Consider the following 18,980-nt stretch of genomic DNA (forward strand, 5'->3'; position numbering starts at 1 on the left):
TAATTGTGACTGAGATTGAATTCCATTTCATATATTTAAAATCCATTTTCTTATAATGTGAACTATTCATGTTCTTTGTTTCATCCTTAATCTTTTCCTTACTGATATACATATTAAGGAAATTAAGCCTTTGTGTATGCATGAACTGCAAATATTTTTGCCAGTTTGTCATTTGTCTTTTGACTCTATGAGTTTTTTCTATGCAGAAATATTATTTTATGTAGTTTTTTTAAGAATTTCTTAAATGACTTGTAGATTTTGTGCTATGGTTAGAAAGACCTTCCCTATTTCCAAGTTATTTTAAAAAAACAATCTTTCATATCTCATTTTCTTCCAAACTTACATGATTTCATTCATCACATCTCAATATCTCAGTAATATCTCTAAAGAGAAGACTGCCTTTCTAAAAATCTTCCATTTTACCTGAAAATTCATTTGGGTTTACTATCAGGAAAGGAGAAGAGATGCCCCAGGGACACCTATGAGCCATGAACATCACATTTTAAATTAGTTAAATCTGCTGTATTTTTTATAAGCTAAAATGAAGGGGAAAGACCTTTGAAGAAAAAGGAAGAGAAAATATGGATAATTTGACTCAGGCCAGATGAAGTGAAAGGGAAGGGGGCAATCTCTGCAAAACCAAAAGAGCAGACTTAAGATTCCCTTGGAACAATGAGCTAGCTCAACGGTGTTCTGTTTGGAAATCTGGGTTGTGTTTACCTGACCCTAGGACTGTGTACCTTGAGCATGTAGTAAGCATGGCTCAGCAGGAAATATGGGAAGAAGTCCAGAATCATGTGACACTAACTAGACCTAACCACAGCCTCACAGCCTAAAATGAAATTCTCACTTCTAGATGTACTACTGTGACTATCAATTCTGAGCTTTTAAAGGCTTAGAGGAATAATTTAAGAGTTTAATATATCAGAAAAGTAGCATGGAATAGTGAAGAGAGCACTGGATTTAGAATCAGATGAATAAAGTTTTCATGAGTTCCTGGTGATACTTTACAAAGAGGAATATCAAATTATGTGGAGAAAAAAATTCATTTAAAAATGTTTAATCTCAGGAAGAGGCAAATGACGTGTGCAGGAAGAAAATATACAAGGAAGACTGGTATGTGAAAGCAATAGGAATTTATATCAACTAAGTACATGACACTGGATAACTGAGAACTAATAGAAAATAGATAACAAACAGACATCAACTTAATTATAGGTAATATTGGTAGTATACTTTAGAAAAAATAGATATTAACAACAAAATAGGAGGGGAGTAAAAAGTTTAAAAGACATAATACTCACATATCTGTGTGGTCGAATGCTAGGTATTCCTCTATTATTCCTTCCGAGAAGATTATACAATCTTCCTCTTCTCTTTCCATAGAACACAAGCTAGGGGATTTGGCAATGGAAGATGCTTTAGGAGCATATGAAGATGAAAAATGTAACTTCTTTCCCCTAATACCAAATCTGGAAGAGGAAAAATATTAATTATGTTCAACATAGACAGTTCTCAAAGCAACTCATTCGCACAAGTTTCAGCTCAAGGTCCCTTGCCCTAGTGACACCTTCCTGGGCTACTCTAAACCTTAATACCTGTTATTTCTCAGAACAGGAATAAATAAATACTAGCCATAGACCCACTCTGCTTAGGTATATTATGCACTATTGAATACTGCTTGCTATCTTTTCAGATGCAACAGCTATGGCTATAAAATAAGTTTTTAAAAAAAATCTAATAATATTTAAATTCATAATTAGCTCTTTAAAGTACCTCAGGAGCTTATATGTTTATTTCAATAACTCCGTCATTGTTCAAAATGCATACTCCTAAAGGGCAAGTATCTTCCCTTACTTATATTTAAAGTTCTCATCCTACCCAGGTATTCAATAAATATATGATGACGCCTTCACTTCAGCAGATTTACTTTGGAGAAAGTCAAATCTGAGCAGTACAATTTTTTAAATGGCTCTCAGTTTAACCAAATATTAAATATAACCAATGTATGCTTTGTGTTATTCTTTATACCTTTTTGTACCTTAAGTATTTTTTAAACAATGAAAAAAGAATAAACCTATGGCACTTTTCAGCAAGGCTAGTGGGAAAATCTTCTTGGAAGACATTTTGGAAATATGTATTGGAAGCCTTAAAACAGAAATACCCTTTGATTCAGTGGTTTCATTTGTAGGGGATTTCCTTCGAGGATATGACCTATAAGATTTAGCTATAAAAATTATCATCACAGAACTGCTTATAGTTGCCAAAATTCAAAACTGGCCCAACTGTTTCAAAATATAGGATAGGGGATTGGTTGTTTAAATAATGGTATATTCATGCAGTGGAATTCTATGAGGTTACTAAATTAATGTTGGGGGACAAGATGGAAGATTCCCATAATAAAATGGTAATTATAAAAAGATTACAAAATATGTACAGTAATTTCAAAAAACTCTATACATATGTGGCAGAGAATGCTAGATGCCCCCAATATTGATTCTCCCTGTCTCTCCTAATACATCATGCCAATTTAATTCAGGAGAGCAATACACGCACCTCAAAGACGACATTTCCCACCACCTTGCAGCCAGATGTGACCAATGAGATATGAGCAGAATTGTTATGTGGGACTCTGGGGGGGCTGTTTAAAGAGAACTGGGTTAGCTTTAAGGGGTGCCCTTTTGCCCTTCTGCCTTTCCTGCTTCCTGCTACCTGGAAAGTGAATGTCATGTTTGGAACTCTATCAGCTATCTTGGACCACCAAAAAAAAAAAAAAACTCAGGAAAAGTATCCTGGGGTAGCACAGTGTAGCAGAAAGATGAAATGAGTCTAGGACCCTGAAAACACCATACTACCACTGTACTATCTTTAGGTACCCTTCCTCCAGACTTCTTTTAAAAGAGAAAATTCTGTTATGTAAGCCATTAAATAAGGTGTATGGTTCATAGGAAGTGGTTGAAATAAAAATAAAGAGTTTGAGGTGTTAAAGAATTAGCCATTTTAGCTAGTGTATTAATTACCCATTTTAAGCTGATAAACTAATACCAGTTTAACTTCCATAAAGAAATTAAGTTTTAATTAGTATTATATGTTTAAGAAAATGACTTTTCAAAATTTTTTTCAAAAACTTTTTAAAGTCTGTTTCTTAGATCCCTGAATTTCTTTAAACCAGTCTATCTACACATTTATTCCAAGAGGGAAGTGCCTATATTTATAGATAGATGTAGATATATATGAATCTGAATAACCCTTATATCCTAGAGAATGTCTTACTTTTTGAACAAAAAACTAAGTAACAGAATTCTAATATGCATAAAGACTATGGTTAGTCTTACAGAATTTGCTGTGCTTTACTAAATACCAATAAATAGGAAGAAGTATTTTAATCCCTTAGTGTAACTGGTAGAATATAATACTTGCACATTAGAATACATAAGTATTTACATATTAGAATACTTACATAGTAGAATCTCTTTCTTGAGACAGTGTTGCCTCATGTGAAGCTGAAACAGCAGAAGGGGATCTAGGATACAGTCCATAACCTTCACTTGGAGTGATTATCTGCCTACCCAGAATCCTTCAAAGTGAAGAACATAAAGAGATAATTAAGCACCTTCACCTGGCATACATACAAAATGTAGGTATTTTTGGAACAAATTTGATGGCTCTACATAGAAGTCTAGTACATACTTAGTCCATTACTGATTTAGAATGATTCTTGAGAGAAATGTGAATCCAGAGCCTTTTTAAAGGTATATCTCTCTCCTATACAATGGAGATAGAAAGGATAAAGCTTTTCCACCCCACTGAAAAAAATCCAAGGGAACTGGGCAAACATTTGTAATTTTCCCTCCATCCCCTATAACAATCTTCATTAAATTTGCCAAAATGGGTGAAAGCCAGGCCAAATTAGTGAAAACTGAATTATATTCTTATGAACATGAAGCTTTATAAATTTTAAGTATGTGTAGTAAGTGCATTAATGCGGTTTCTAAGGAAAGCTTCCTAATAGCCTATGTTTGCTTTCAAGTATACATGCATAGGAATTTACTTATAGACAACAGTGTAATCAAATACATTTTCTGACCCTCTTGTTCAAAAGAAAGGCTGTTTGGACAGCCACAGTACACAGATCACAGTTACTGGTATAGAAGTTGTTTTACTTGATTAGGACAATATATTGGTAGTTATGAAAACTCTGAGAAACTTCCATCAACATGAGTTTTCTGTCATCTGAGGCTTTATACCACATCACCTTATTTATATAAATCCATGCCCATAGAGATTTCAGAATACAAGCTTTCTTGGAAATCTGCTCTTCAAATTTTAGTATTAGCCATGAATATACAAGGGCTCCAATACCTGAGGTGAGGAAAGCTACATGTCCACTGTTGGCACTCTTCTTGTAGACTTTTAATATGTACACTCAACTTCTGCTCATACAAGAGCTCGTCAATGGCTGTGAACATTGCTTGGACTTTTTCAGTGGCATTTTGATCAAGTTCCTAAAAGAAATTACCACCCCAAAATAATTAGATGAGCTTCAATCTCTGTTAATAATCATAAAGGTTGAAAGCAATCAGATTGGTTTATTTTCAATATTTAGTCCATTTGTGTGAAAGAAAAGTTAAGTTAGTGAGTTTTTGGATCTTACAATATTCAGATGGCCTCCCTATTCCTATTTAAAGAAAATTTGTGGAAATATCTACGTTTTTAAAGTAACATTTTCTTCATCAAAAAATCCAGAAAAGGATAAAGAAAGATAAAAATTACCAATAATTCTACCACTCAAAGATAATGATTGTTAATTTTATTATAGTTGCTTGGTTCCAGTATTTTTTTTAGAGCGTAAGGAAGACAGTCAATCCCATATATGTATTACTTAGTAATCTGCATTTTTCACCTGACAGTTTACGTTAAATCTTTGCCCTATAATTTATCCTTTTGCAGCAGCCAAAAGGATGGCTATAAAATGTGAATCTGATCATGTTATCTGATTCTCTGCTTACTCTCTACTTCATCTGTTTTTATGTGCCCTTTTACATTCTGGTGGAAGAAAAGTTACACCTTTTTTTTTTTTTTTTTTTTTTTTTTTTTGAGGTACGTGGGCCTCTCACTGTTGTGGCCTCTCCCGTTGCGAAGCACAGGCTCCGGACGCGCAGGCTCAGCAGCCATGGCTCACGGGCCCAACCGCTCTGTGGCTTGTGGGATCTTCCCAGACTGGGGCACGAACCTGTGTCCCCTGCATCGGCAGGTGGACTCTCAACCACTGCGCCACCAGGGAAGCCCCAGTAAATTTGGATATTTTCTGGTTTTACTATCATGTAGTTCAGAATACCCTCTAATTGTCCTCGTAACTTAATATTTAGAACAGTGTTGTTTAATTTCCAAATATTTGGGGATTTTTCCAGTATTTTATTGTTATTGATTTCTAATTTAATTCTATTGTTACCAGAGAGCATAATCTGTCAGATTTAATCTTTTGAACAATATTGATATATTTTATGGCCCACCATACAGTCTATCCTTGTCAGCATTCCATATGTTCTTCAGAAGGATATGTACTCTGCATTTGTTGGGTATAGCATAAGATCTTTTATGTTTTTACTGATTTTCTAATTGTTTTATTAATAACTAAAATCTCTAACAATAATTGTGGATTCACCTCTTTAGTTTCATCAGTTTTTCTCATACATTTTGAAACTCAATTAGATGCTTACGTATTTAGAATTGTTACATCTTCCTGGTATACGTTGTTATGGACTGAATTGTGTCCTCCTCAAATTCATATGTTGAAGCCCTAATCTGCAACATGATTCTATTTGGAGATAAAGCCTTTAAGTTGGAAATTAAGGTAAAATGAGGTCATAAGGGCGGAGCGCTAATCTGATAGGATTAGTGTTCTTATAAGAAGAAGAAGAGACACCAGAGATCTCTCTACCTGTGCCTGTGCCCAGGAGAAAGGTCATGTGAGGACACAGTAAGCCAGGAAGAGTGGCCTCAATCTGTCGATGGACACTTAGGTTGCTTCCATGTCCTGGCTATTGTAAATAGTGCTGCAATGAACACTGTAGTACATGTCTCTTTTTGAATTATGCTTTGCTCAGGGTATATGCCTGGTAGTGGGTCATATGGTAATTCTATTTTTAGTTTTTTTAAGGAGCCTCCATACTATTCTCCATAGTGGCTGTATCAGTTTACATTCCCACCAACACTGCAAGAGGGTTCCCTTTTCTCCACACCCTCTCCAGCATTTATTGTTTATAGATTTTTTTGATGACGGCCATTCTGACTGGTGTGAGGTGATACCTCATTGTGGTTTTGATTTGCATTTCTCTAATGATTAGTGATGTTGAGCACCCTTTCATGTGTTTGTTGGCAATCTGTATATCTTCTTTGGAGAAATGTCTATTTAGGTCTTCTGCCCATTTTTTAATTGGGTTGTTTGTTTTTTTGATATTGAGCTGCATGAGCTGCTTGTATATTTTGGAGATTAATCCTTTGTCAGTTGCTTCATTTGCAAATATTTTCTCCCATTCTGAGAGTTGTCTTTTCGTCTTGTTTGTGGTTTCCTTTGCTGTGCAAAAGCTTTTAAGTTTCCTTAGGCCCCACTTGTTTATTTTTGTTTTTATTTCCATTTCTCTAGGAGGTGGGTCAAAAAGGATCTGGCTGTGATGTATGTTATAGAGTGTTCTGCCTGTGTTTTCCTCTAAGAGTTTTATAGTGTCTGGCCTTACATTTAGGTCTTTAATCCATTTTGAGTTTATTTTTGTGTATGGTGTTAGGGAGTGTTTAATTTCATTCTTTTACAGGTAGCTGTCCAGTTTTCCCAGCACCACTTATTGAAGAGGCTGTCTTTTCTCCATTGTATATTCTTGCCTCCTTTATCAAAAATAAGGTGACCATATGTGTGTGGGTTTATCTCTGGGCTTTCTATCCTGTTCCATTGATCTATATTTCTGTTTTTGTGCCAGTACCATACTGCTTTGATTACTGTAGCTTTGTAGTATAGTCTGAAGTTAGGAAGCCTGATTCCTCCAGCTCCATTTTTCTTTCTCAAGATTGCTTTGGCTATTCAGGGTCTTTTGTGTTTCCATACAAATTGTGAAAGTTTTTGTTCTATTTCTGTGAAAAATGCCATTGGTAGTTTGATAGGGATTGCATTGAATCTGTAGATTGCTTTGGGTCATATAGTCATTTTCACAATGTTGATTCTTCCAATCCAAGAACATGGTATATTTCTCCATCTGTTTATGTCATCTTTGATTTCTTTCATCAGTGTTTTATAGTTTTCTGAGTACAAGTCTTTTGACTCCTTAGGTACATTTATTCCTAGGTATTTTATTCTTTTTGTTGCAATGGTAAATGGGATTGTTTCCTTAGTTTCTCTTGCTGATTTTTCGTCATTAGTATATAGGAATGCAAGCATTTTTTTAAAACAGTTTTTTTTTGGCTGCATAGCATATAGGATCTTAGTTCGCTGACCAGGGATCGAACCCGTGCCCCCTGAAGTGGAAGTGTGGAGCGTTAACCACTGGACTGCCGGGGATATCCCCAACTGCCTTTTTTTTTTTTTTTTTTGGCTGCTCTGGGTCTTCATTGCTGCATGTGGGCTTTTCTCTAGTTGTGGCAAGTGGGGGCTACTCTTCCTTGTGGTGTGTGGTCTTCTTGTTGCGGTGGCTTTTGTTGTGGAGCACGGGCTCTAGGCACACAGGCTTCAGTAGTTTTAGCATGCGGGCTCAGTAGTTGTGGGTAGCAGCTCTAGAGCGTAGGCTCAGTAGTTGTGGCACATGGGCTTAGTTGCTCCGCAGCATGTGGCATCTTCCCAGACCAGGGCTCGAACCTATGTCCCCTGCATTGGCAGGAGGATTCTTAACCACTGTGCCACCAGGGAAGCCCCCAAACTGCCTTTTTATCCCTAAAAAATATTCCTCTTTCCTAGTAATCAACTCTGTGTCTTGAAGTTTATTTTGTCTCATATTAATATAAGCCTATTGCGTGCACAGTATAACTTTCTCTGTCCTTTTAATTTCAATCTATTTGTGTCTTTATATTTAGAGTTCATCTCTTCCATATAGTATATAGTTGAGTCTTGTTTTTTTTTAATCCATTCTGTGTTTTATCCTTTTTTTTTTTTTTTTTTTTTTTTTTTGTGGTACGCGGGCCTCTCACTGCTATGGGCTCCCCCGTCGCTGAGCACAGGCTCCGGACGCACAGGCCCAGCGGCCATGGCTCATGGGCCCAGCCGCTCTGTGGCATGCGGGATCCTCCTGGACTGGGGCACGAACCTGTGTCCCCTGCGTCGGCAGGCGGACTCTCAACCACTGCACCACCAGGGAAGCCCTTATCCTTTTTTTATCCATTCCATTTTTTTGTGTTAATTATTGACATGGTTGGTTTGTAATCTACCATCTTGCTGTTTCTTTTCCATTTGTCCCTTTTTTTGGGGGGGGGATCCTTTCTTGTTGTTTTCCTTTCCTGTCTTGTTCTAGGTTAATCAAATATTTGTTAGTATTCCATTTTATTTCCCCTATTGGCATCTTAGCTTATTCTTCTTATTTTTTAATGCTTGCTCTAGGGCTAATAATGTGCATTCTTAACCTATCAAAGTGTAGTTAGTCAATATTTTAACACTTCATACCTCCCTCTTCATACTTCCCACTTGTCTTGATACCTGACACTTCACAAATGTAATAATCTTATAACAACAGTATAATTCCATTTATATTCACCCATCCTTTGAGCTATATTTGTCTCATCTTTTACTTCAACAAATATAAACTCCATCTTGCACATGTTTTGCTTTATTCAGCCAGTTATCCTTTAGAGAAATCACTAAAAAATATAGACTTTTGTATTTACCCACCTATTTAGTTTCTGGTGTTCTTTATCTCCCTGTGTCCTAACGATTCCAACTGCTTCATCTGCCCTGAACTCTGATCTCTGTTACTCAGCAAAATGGGACCCTGTGCTTTGTTTGGACTCTGTCTTACAACTCCATAGTCAGAAAATTATTCCCAGGCAGGGAGCCAGGGTAAGCAGGGGCCTGCCTACGTTATGAGTTTCTTTTCTCTCAGGGATTATAGATATGGGCTGCCTGTTAACCAATGCCTCAAGAGACAGTCAGCATGGAGTTTCAGAGCCAAAACAGAATAAGGAAGGCATCAACCTGGGAAGGCAGCCTGTTATAAGATATTGGAACCTAAGCACAGTAAAGAGGGCGTCTGTAATGAGGTGGATGGACCTAGAGTCTGTCATACAGAGTGAAGTAAGTCAGAAAGAGAAAGACAAATACTGTATGCTGACACATATATATGGAATTTAAGAAAAAAAAATGTCATGAAGAACATAGGGGTAAGACAGGAATAAAGACACAGACCTACTAGAGAATGGACTTGAGGATATGGGGAGGGGGAAGGGTAAGCTGTGACAAAGTGAAAGAGTGGCATGGACATATATACACTACCAAATGTAAGGTAGATAGCTAGTGGGAAGCAGCCGCATAGCACAGGGAGATCAGCTCGGTGCTTTGTGACCGCCTGGAGGGGTGGGATAGGGAGGGCGGGAGGGAGACGCAAAAGGGAGGGGATATGGGAACATATGTATATGTATAACTGATTAAATTTGTTATAAAGCAAAAAAAAAAAATAGAAACCAAAAAATAAAAAAATTAAAAAAAAATAAAGAGGGCGTCTGTGTAGGAAGACAGCCTGTTGTATGGTAGAGGCTAAGAGAGGTAAAGAGAACATCTAAGCAGTTTTTCTGATCCTGAGCAGTGTGAGAGGGGTGTTCTAATTACTTTGGCAGTGTACCAGATTAATCCAAAACTGAATGGCTCAAAATAGCAATAATCATGTATTATCTTTCCAGGTTTACATGTTTCTGGAATTTACATAGCTCACAGCAGGAATGGTTTGTCTCTTCTCCACAACATCTGGGATATCAGTTGAAAAGCTCAAAGGTTTAGAGCTGAAAGCATCTGAGTGCTCATTCACTCAAATATCTGGCAGTTGATGCTGGCTTTCAGCTGGGGGCTTCAGTTTCTCTCTACATGGGCTTTTCCATGTGGTTTGAACTTCCTCACAACATAGTGGCTGAATTCCAAGGTCAAGTATCCAGAGAGAGAGAAACAGAAAGAGCCAGGCAGAAGCTGTGTTGCTTTCTAACCTAAAAAATCATGCAGCGTCACTTTCACTGCATTCTACTGATTAAGGCAGTTAAATGGTCCATTCAGGTTCAAGGGGAAAGAAAATAGAGCCTATCTCTTCAGTGGAGGAATATCAGTATCTTGTAATAAGGGCATGTCAGATGGGATATATATTGGCATGACTTTTGAAAATATAATCTGCCACAGTGGGTGTTTGCATGGGGAGCAGGTTGTTGCAGGGTGATGGAGCACAAGTAAGATGAGGAGGATGTCCTTGCGGGAGAGCAGCCAGCTTATAATATTGGAACCACAGTGGAAAGAAGAAAGTTACCATGTGGGGAGTCGGCAGCCCCACACAGGGTGATAGCCCAAGCAGCCTGAGGAAGGTGTCTATTTGGAGGTGAGGACAACATTGGGTGTCTGACTCTGAGTGGGATGAGGAGATCATTCATTGGGTGCGAGAATGCAAGGGTCAGTGACTCAGCACAGGGTGTTGAAACATATGTGGAGTGAGAAGAGCATTTGCAGAGGTTAAGAGGCAGTGGATTAGTGGGGAACTGGTTATGTTCAGGGGGACTAATCAAATAAATAAATATATTAAGAATAACGGAAGCCACGTTTATCACTGTCAGAGAAAGAAGTTACAAATTTAGAAAAGGAAAAAACTAGAATGAATCTTGTCATTTCACAGTGGGATAGGAGGAGTACTTATATTCCCTAGTTCTGTCCACTGGGAGGGTTTGGGAATCAGTGACACCTAAAAAGCAATGAGCACGCTTAGGACCCAAATCTTTGTTTCTAAACATGGCATAAAAGGAACCAGGGCTTCTTAAAGAATTGGCTGATTCCAGGGTTGGGGCAAAGAAAGTACAAAATAAGCCTGGATATCTTGTGCCAGAAAGTAAGGAAATATTTAAAGAAGGATGGGAACATGTCAAAATGGCACAGAAGCAGCTTGAAGGGAATTCTGCGGGCCAAATCTGGGACAATTGGAACTTCAAGATAAATAATGATGTAATGATGTATTATATATTATAACTAACTGAACAAAATAGGAATCCTTGGTTCTACCTTGATGTAAATCATAAATTGAAAGTCTGAGGAGGAACAGGATAGTAGGTACATAATTTCAATGTACTACCCCATAAAATACTTTTTTAAAAAATATCTTTATTGGAGTATAATTGCTTTACAATGGTGTGTTAGTTTCTGCTTTATAACAAAGTGAATCAGCTATACATATACATATATCCCCAATAAAATACTTTCAAATGCAAAGGAAAATCACCTTAATTAAGTGATCAAAGTGAACAACATCAATAATGGGACAAATGGAATTATGTGCCACCTAATAGAATGCAATGAGAAAAACAAGCTCATTTCTGTTATATCATAGACTCAAGAACTGTTCCAGATTGAGGGAGACTAAAGAGACTTGACAATGTGATACAAACTTTTGCTATAAAGGATATCATTGGGACAACTAGTGAAAATTTAATGGGATCTATGGATTAGATGGTAGCAATATATAAGTGTTAATTTCCTGAATTTGATGCTTGCCCTCTAGTAATGTAGTGTGTCCTTGCTTGAAGGAAATATACACTAAAATGTTTGGTGCAAGGGAGTATCATGTCAGTAACTTACTCTCAAACCATTCAGGAAAAAAACAGTTGGCCTCCATATTCATGGGTTTGTAAACGTAAAACACATTTATATTGTATTAGGTATTATAAGCAATCTAGAAAGGATTTAAAGTGTACAGAAGGTTATGCGTAGGTAATATGCAAATACTGCACCATTTTATATGAGACTTGAGAATCCCTGGATTTTGGTATCCACAGGGGGTCCCTGGAACCAATCCCTCATGGATACCAAGGGATGACTGTTCTTTTTACTATACTTACAACTTTTCTGTAAGTTTGAGGTTGTTTCCAAATTATTAAGAAAACACAATGTGCAGTAATTGCAACTTTGATCACAAAACTTGAATTTGATTAATTAAGACACAATCCATTACTAATAATGGATTTCACAGGAATTACCTACTCTGACATACATGTGAAATCTGCAATGAAATGTTTGTGTAATACAAAGAAAATATCAACATTATTTATATACTAACCAGGAACCTTGAAAACAATCACAATTATAGCTATAAGTTTCAAAGAGAAATGTATTCTTCAAAATATTAAACATAGAGTTTTTATATGACCTAGAAATTCCACTCCTAGGTGTATACCTAAGAATATTTGAAACATGTCCACAGAAAAACTTGTACACAAGTGTTCATAGTAGCATTATTCATAATAGCAAAAAAGTGAAACAATCCAAATGTCCATCATCTGATGAATAAACAAAATTGGTATATCCATGCAATAAAATTATATTCATTAATAAAAAAGAAGTACTGACACATGCTATAACATGGATAAAATCTGAACATATGCTAGGTGAAATAAGCCAGACACAATAGGTGATATACTGTATTATTCATTTACATGAAATATCAGAATAGGTAAAACCATACAGACAGAAAGCAGATTAGTGGTTGCCAGGGGCGGGGTGGAGAGAGAAATGGAGAGTAATTGCTAATGGAGACAGGGTTTCTTTTTGGGGTGATGAAAATGATAGGATAGTTGCACAACTCTGTGAATATACTGCAAATCACTTAACTGTTCACTTTAAAAGAGTGAATTTTATGTATGTGACTGTCACAGTAAAAAAAAGTAAAAATAATAAATCCAATGAGGGCTTCCCTGGTGGCGCAGTGGTTGAGAGTCCGCCTGCTGATGCAGGGGACACGGGTTCGTGCCCCGGTCCGGGAAGATCCCACATGCCACGGAGCAGCTGGGCCCGTGTGCCATGGCTGCTGGGCCTGCGCGTCCGGAGCCTGTGCTCCACAGCGGGAGAGGCCACAGCAGTGAGAGGCCCGCATACCGCAAAAATAAATAAATAAATAAATAAATAAATAAATAAATCCAATGAAAGTCTAATCTAGTATTAAACAGATGAGAAATCTGTTAAAACATTTAAATGAAATATCAAAAGTTAAACACATGACAAAGAATATAAATTTCTGCCAGAAGCCAACATTAGCCTAGAACTCAGTTCCCTTAAAAAACATGAACTCTGGGACTTCCCTGGTGGTGCAGTGGTTAAGAATGTGCCTGCCAATGCAGGGGACATGGGTTGGAGCTCTGGTCCAGGAGGATCCCACATGCCACTGAGCAACAAAGCCCGTGCACCACAACTACTGAGCCTATGCTCTAGAGCCTGCAAGCCACAACTACTGAGCCCATGTGCCACAACTACTAAAGCCCGCACACCTAGAGCCCGTGCTCCACAACAAGAGAAACCACTGCAATGAGGAGCCCACACACCACAACGAAGAGTAGCCCCCGCTCGCCGCAACTAGAGAAAGCCCACGCACAGCAACCAAGAGCCAACAACAGCCAAAAATAAATTAATTAATTAAAAAAAACAAAACAAAACATGAACTCTACACCTATATACCAGCAACAAATAGATTAAAAATATGATTTTTAATATACCATGCAAGGTACCTAGGAATAAATCTTCAACAAATGTATATTACTTTTATGGATAAAATTATAAAAATGTATTAAAAGACATTAAAGAAATGGATATTAAATGGAAAGATTTATATATCAAATTCATGATTAGGAAAACTCACTATCATAAAGATAGCAGTCCTCCCCAAATTGACCTATGCAATTTAATAATCAGATTCTAATTAGGAGAAAGGTCAGGTGAGGACACAGTAAGCCAGGAAGAGTGGCCTCAATCTGTCGATGGACACTTAGGTTGCTTCCATGTCCTGGCTATTGTAAATAGAGCTGCAATGAACATTGTGGTACATGACTCTTTTTGAATTATGGTTTTTCAGGGTATATGCCCGGTAGTGGGATTGCTGGGTCATATGGTAATTCTATTTTTAGTTTTTTTAAGGAGCCTCCATACTGTTCTCCATAGTGGCTGTATCAGTTTACATTCCCACCAACACTGCAAGAGGGTTCCCTTTTCTCCACACCCTCTCCAGCATTTATTGTTTATAGATTTTTTTGATGACGGCCATTCTGACTGGTGTGAGGTGATACCTCATTGTGGTTTTGATTTGCATTTCTCTAATGATTAGTGATGTTGAGCATCCTTTCATGTGTTTGTTGGCAATCTGTATATCTTCTTTGGAGAAATGCCCACTTTTTAATTGGGTTGTTTGTTTTTTTGATATTGAGCTGCATGAGCTGCTTGTATATTTTGGAGATTAATCCTTTGTCAGTTGCTTCATTTGCAAATATTTTCTCCCATTCTGAGAGTTATCTTTTCGTCTTGTTTATGGTTTCCTTTGCTGTGCAAAAGCTTTTAAGTTTCATTAAGCCCCACTTGTTTATTTTTGGTTTTTGAATTTTATCAAGTATCTTTTTAACATCTATTGGCTTGATCATATTTTTTCCTTTAATTCACTGATGTTAAACATATTAATACATTTACAGATATTGACCCATCTTTGTATTCCTAGAATAAACCTTATTTGATTATTTTTAAAAATATCAATCCAAAGTACATAAAACTAAAATAGAATAGAACTGGGTTAGATATTTTTATGATTGTTGACTATAAAACTTTAAATAATAGATATAATTAGAATAAAAAAGGAAAGTCTTCCTTCACATCACTATAATAACTTTGTTAATTTTTTTTAAGACTTTTTCTTTTTAATGTGGACCATTTTTAAAGTCTTTATTGTACTTTTTACAACACTGCCTCTGTTTTATGTTTTGGTTTTTTGGCCCCGAGGCATGTGGGATCCTAGCTCCCCGACCAGGGATCGAACCCACACCCCCTACATTGGTAGGCGAAGTCTCAACCACTGGACCACCGGGGAAGTCCCCAAATTTGTTAATTTTAAAACAGTATTTTAAAAGAAATAAACCTAAGAATATAAATGCCAGCATGATTATAAATATGTTTGGCAAAGTAGTAGGCCATTAGTTAAATTGGGGGGAAAACTGTATTCCTATATACCAGTGATAACTCAAAAACACCTAAGTTCAAAAGCAAGGAAAATGTATAATTAAATACTAAGTTCAATTTTAATATCAGTTGTATCTTACAACAAGAGATTTACTCAAAATAAATAATAAAATGATAAAGCAGATTAAATTAAAGGAAGATCTAAGTAAACTATATTTCTAGGTAGAATACTAAGTTCAGTTAAAGTACAAAATGACTGAAATGTGTTTATAAAGCGATTAGTACAGAGCCTAGCATCTATTAAATATTCAATAAATTTTAGTTCTCCCTGCACCTAATTTAATATAATGTTATAATGCAATATCAATTAAATCCCTCATGAATATTTTATAAAATTTCATACAAGGGAAAATAAAATTTATCTGAAAGATAATAGATTTTCCAAGATTTTTAAAATATCATGAAAACCCTATGATATTAAGTCAAATGTAGAAAAATTGCTCAAACAAAGTAGGTTCAACAGTAAAAAAACTTAATTATCCTCACACCATATACTATTATACACACCATATATATAAGCAAAAATATCTGTAAAATAAAATTAGAACTACACTATACATTTATTTATTTTTGCGGTACGCGGCCCTCTCACTGTTGTGGCCTCTGCCGTTGCGGAGCACAGGCTTCGGACGCGCAGGCTCAGCGGCCATGGCTCACAGGCCTCGCCGCTCTGCAGCATGTGGGATCTTCCCGGACAGGGGCACGAACCCGTGTCCCCTGCCTCGGCAGGCGGACTCTTAACCACTGCGCCACCAGGGAAGCCCTATACATTTATTTTTAACGTGCTTTTTTTCATTTAGTAATATATCATAAACATTTTCCCAGTCTATATGGCTTAGTAATAAACTTTCAAAAACATTTTAAACAACAAGGTAATATTAGTAGTGGAGAGACACACTAGTACTGAGCACAGCAGAAGGAGTAGATCCAGGGCCCGGATCCATACTAACGTGTAAATGTTTAAGCCAAACACTAAGCATCTCTAAGGATCAACTACTACATCCATAAAACAGAGCAATACTGAAAGAGGGTGAAGCTGATGCTTCTTTACAGCTATTTTAAAGAGTAAATAAACAATGTAGGAGGGACTTCCCTGGTGGTCCAGTGGTTAAGACTTCGTGCCCCCACTGCAGGGGACGCAGGTTCGATCCCTGGTTGGGGAACTAAGGTCCCACATGCCGCGCGGCACGGCCAAAAAAAAAAAAAAAATTAAATTAAAAATAAACAGTGTAGGAGAGGGAAGGCATGAAATATACTGACCAAACTGACAAATGCTAACTCCCAGAACAGTCTCCCAAGCACTCCATCAGACCAATAATATAAAACTCACACCATATCCCCAGGAGAAGTCCGAGCTGCCTTCAGTAGAGATCCCTGTGCCTGTATAACTTGGAAAAGCAGACCTTGAATTCTCAGTGTCAGCTGATGTAAAAGGTGATTCTTGTGTGATGTCAGACTCACTAAATGCACAATTTGGAAGGAGAAGAGAAAACAGAAAAATTCTTATATTTCCTCAAGTTTCTGCAGCATTAACTACCCAGCAATCTATTAGGTGATAAGCATGTGCAGAAATATATCCACAGAGGCAAAAATAAATGAAGGACTTGAAATGTAAGCATCATAGTAAAGTCGGACCTAATTCCTACAGAATTGATGGCAGCCATTCTAAATAATTCTAGTCTTAGTTTACAATGAATACTTTAAAATTCCACTTATAATATCTACCCTTGAGAACTAAAGACATTTCAGAAATGTCTAGGAATTCACATAGAATAGTATGTGAACTTGTATGGCACTTTTAGTTTACCAAGCACTTTCACAGATATTAACCCCATTTTATCCTCACAACAACCTGGTGATGCAGAACTCAACCCCTTTTTAAGACAAAGAATCTGAGATTTAGTACTAGGTGTTGAAACTAGGTTTTATGACTGTAATTTTTCTATGATACCACATTGCTTCTCAGAACCCTCTGTGAAGTTACTGTATCCTCTATTTCTTAAAATAATAACTGCAGCTAATATTTACTCAGCATTTACTGTATTTTATCTCATTTATATTCACAACACCCTTTAAGAGATACTATTACCGGTAAGTAACTTACCCAATATTGTTCAGCTAATAGATAACAAAACCAGGATTAAAAATCAGATCTGTTTGGATTCCTCCTGAGTCTCTGTTTGTAACTACTTCATAATACTGCTTTTCAAAGGTTATAAAAATAAGTGTGTTTCCATTAGCTGTTCCAGAATGAAAGTTGAATGGTATTGAAAAAATGTGATAAAAATTCTTGTTTTCTTTCATTAGTACAAGGCTTGGTACCAATCCTAAGGCAAAAAACCAAAACTTTTGCCATTATCAAGTGCAATAAGCAAACAAGTACACTTTTTGTTATTACCTTTGGGAACTTATGTCTTTTTCATGGCTGTCATTGGTAGAGGAAATTGCATCCAGCTGCTCTGGAAGGGGATGATGATTAAGAGAATGTTTTGTTACTCCTTTCCTGTGAAAGAGAAAAACAAAGTTATATTTCCTGTAAAGAAAAAATATATACTTTTCAGTAACTTGGTCTACAAGTTAGTCGCCTACTTCTTGCTGTTCTGGAACTGCACCGTACAATACAGTAGCCATTAATCACTAGCAGTTAAAATGTGGTCAGTTGGAAATGAGATGCACTTTGCAAAACACACAGGATTTTGAAGTCTTAGTACAACAAGAATGTACTGTATCATTAATTATTTTATCTTGATTACATGTTAAAATGATAATATTCTGGATATATTTGGGTTAAACAAAATATATTAAAATTAATTTCACTGCAAATTGAAAATATAAAAAGGTATAACCACACACCTATTAGAACAGCTAAGATAAAATATGGTGATAACACTAAATGCAGATAAGGATATGGAGAAACTAGATTTCTCATACATTGCTGGTAGGAATGTAAAATGGTGCAGCCACTCTGGAATAATTTCAGTTTCTTATAAAACTAAACACATGTGTTCATCATGAGACCTAGCCATTGCACTCTTGGGCATTGATCCCAGAGAAATGAAAACTTACGTTCACACAAAAATCTGTACACAGACGTTCACAGCAGCTTTATTTATAATTGAAAAAGGTTGGAACAACTGAAATGTTCTTTGACAGCTGAATAGTTAAACTTTGGTATATCTACACAATGGAATATGATTTAGCATAAAAAAGGAGTGAACTGGGCTTCCCTGGTGGCACAGTGGTTGAGAGTCCGCCTGCCGATGCAGGGGATACGGGTCGTGCCCCATTCCGGGAAGATCCCACGTGCCGCGGAGCGGTTAGGCCCGTGAGCCATGGCCACTGAGCCTGCACGTCCGGAGCCTGTGGTCCGCAATGGGAGAGGCCACAACAGAGGGCCGCATACAGCAAAAAAAACAAAAAAAAAAGGAGTGAACTGATACATGCAACAACTTGGATGGATTTCAAGGGCATCATACTTAGTGAAAAAAGCCAATCTCAAAAGCTCACATATACTATATGATTCCATTTATATTACATTCACAAATGACAAAACTTATAGAGGTGGAGAAAAGATTAGTGGTTCCAGGGTGTGAAGAAAGGAATGGATGTGACTGTAAAGGCGTATATAAGGATGTTTCTTGGTGGTGATGGAACAGCTCTGTATCTCTATTGTACTGGTGGTTACATACATCAATAAATGAGACCAAATTGCATAGAACTACATATACATATATACAAAGGAGTGGATATAAAAATTGATGAAAACTGAATAAGGTTT

General features: G+C 36.8%; 1 protein-coding gene across 3 annotated transcripts in view; it reads right to left on the reverse strand.

The window, feature by feature from the left end:
- The window catches only part of FAM149B1 (family with sequence similarity 149 member B1), a 48,091-nt gene that overhangs the window by 25,499 nt on the left and 3,612 nt on the right, over positions 1-18,980 (reverse strand). The window contains exons 2-6 of one of the 3 annotated variants that reach the window (XM_060112170.1): positions 17,601-17,705; positions 16,533-16,662; positions 4,363-4,505; positions 3,461-3,577; positions 1,305-1,472 (exon numbers count right to left, since the gene is read on the reverse strand). In XM_060112170.1, coding sequence (XP_059968153.1) covers positions 1,305-1,472; positions 3,461-3,577; positions 4,363-4,505; positions 16,533-16,662; positions 17,601-17,705 — 663 coding nt within the window. Of the gene's footprint in view, positions 1-1,304; positions 1,473-3,460; positions 3,578-4,362; positions 4,506-16,532; positions 16,663-17,600; positions 17,706-18,980 lie in introns of those variants that run through there. The other 2 variants (XM_060112189.1, XM_060112179.1) reach the window with 2 other exon arrangements.

The sequence above is a fragment of the Mesoplodon densirostris genome, chromosome 1 (assembly GCF_025265405.1).
Source record: "Mesoplodon densirostris isolate mMesDen1 chromosome 1, mMesDen1 primary haplotype, whole genome shotgun sequence".
Lineage (NCBI taxonomy): Eukaryota > Metazoa > Chordata > Mammalia > Artiodactyla > Ziphiidae > Mesoplodon > Mesoplodon densirostris.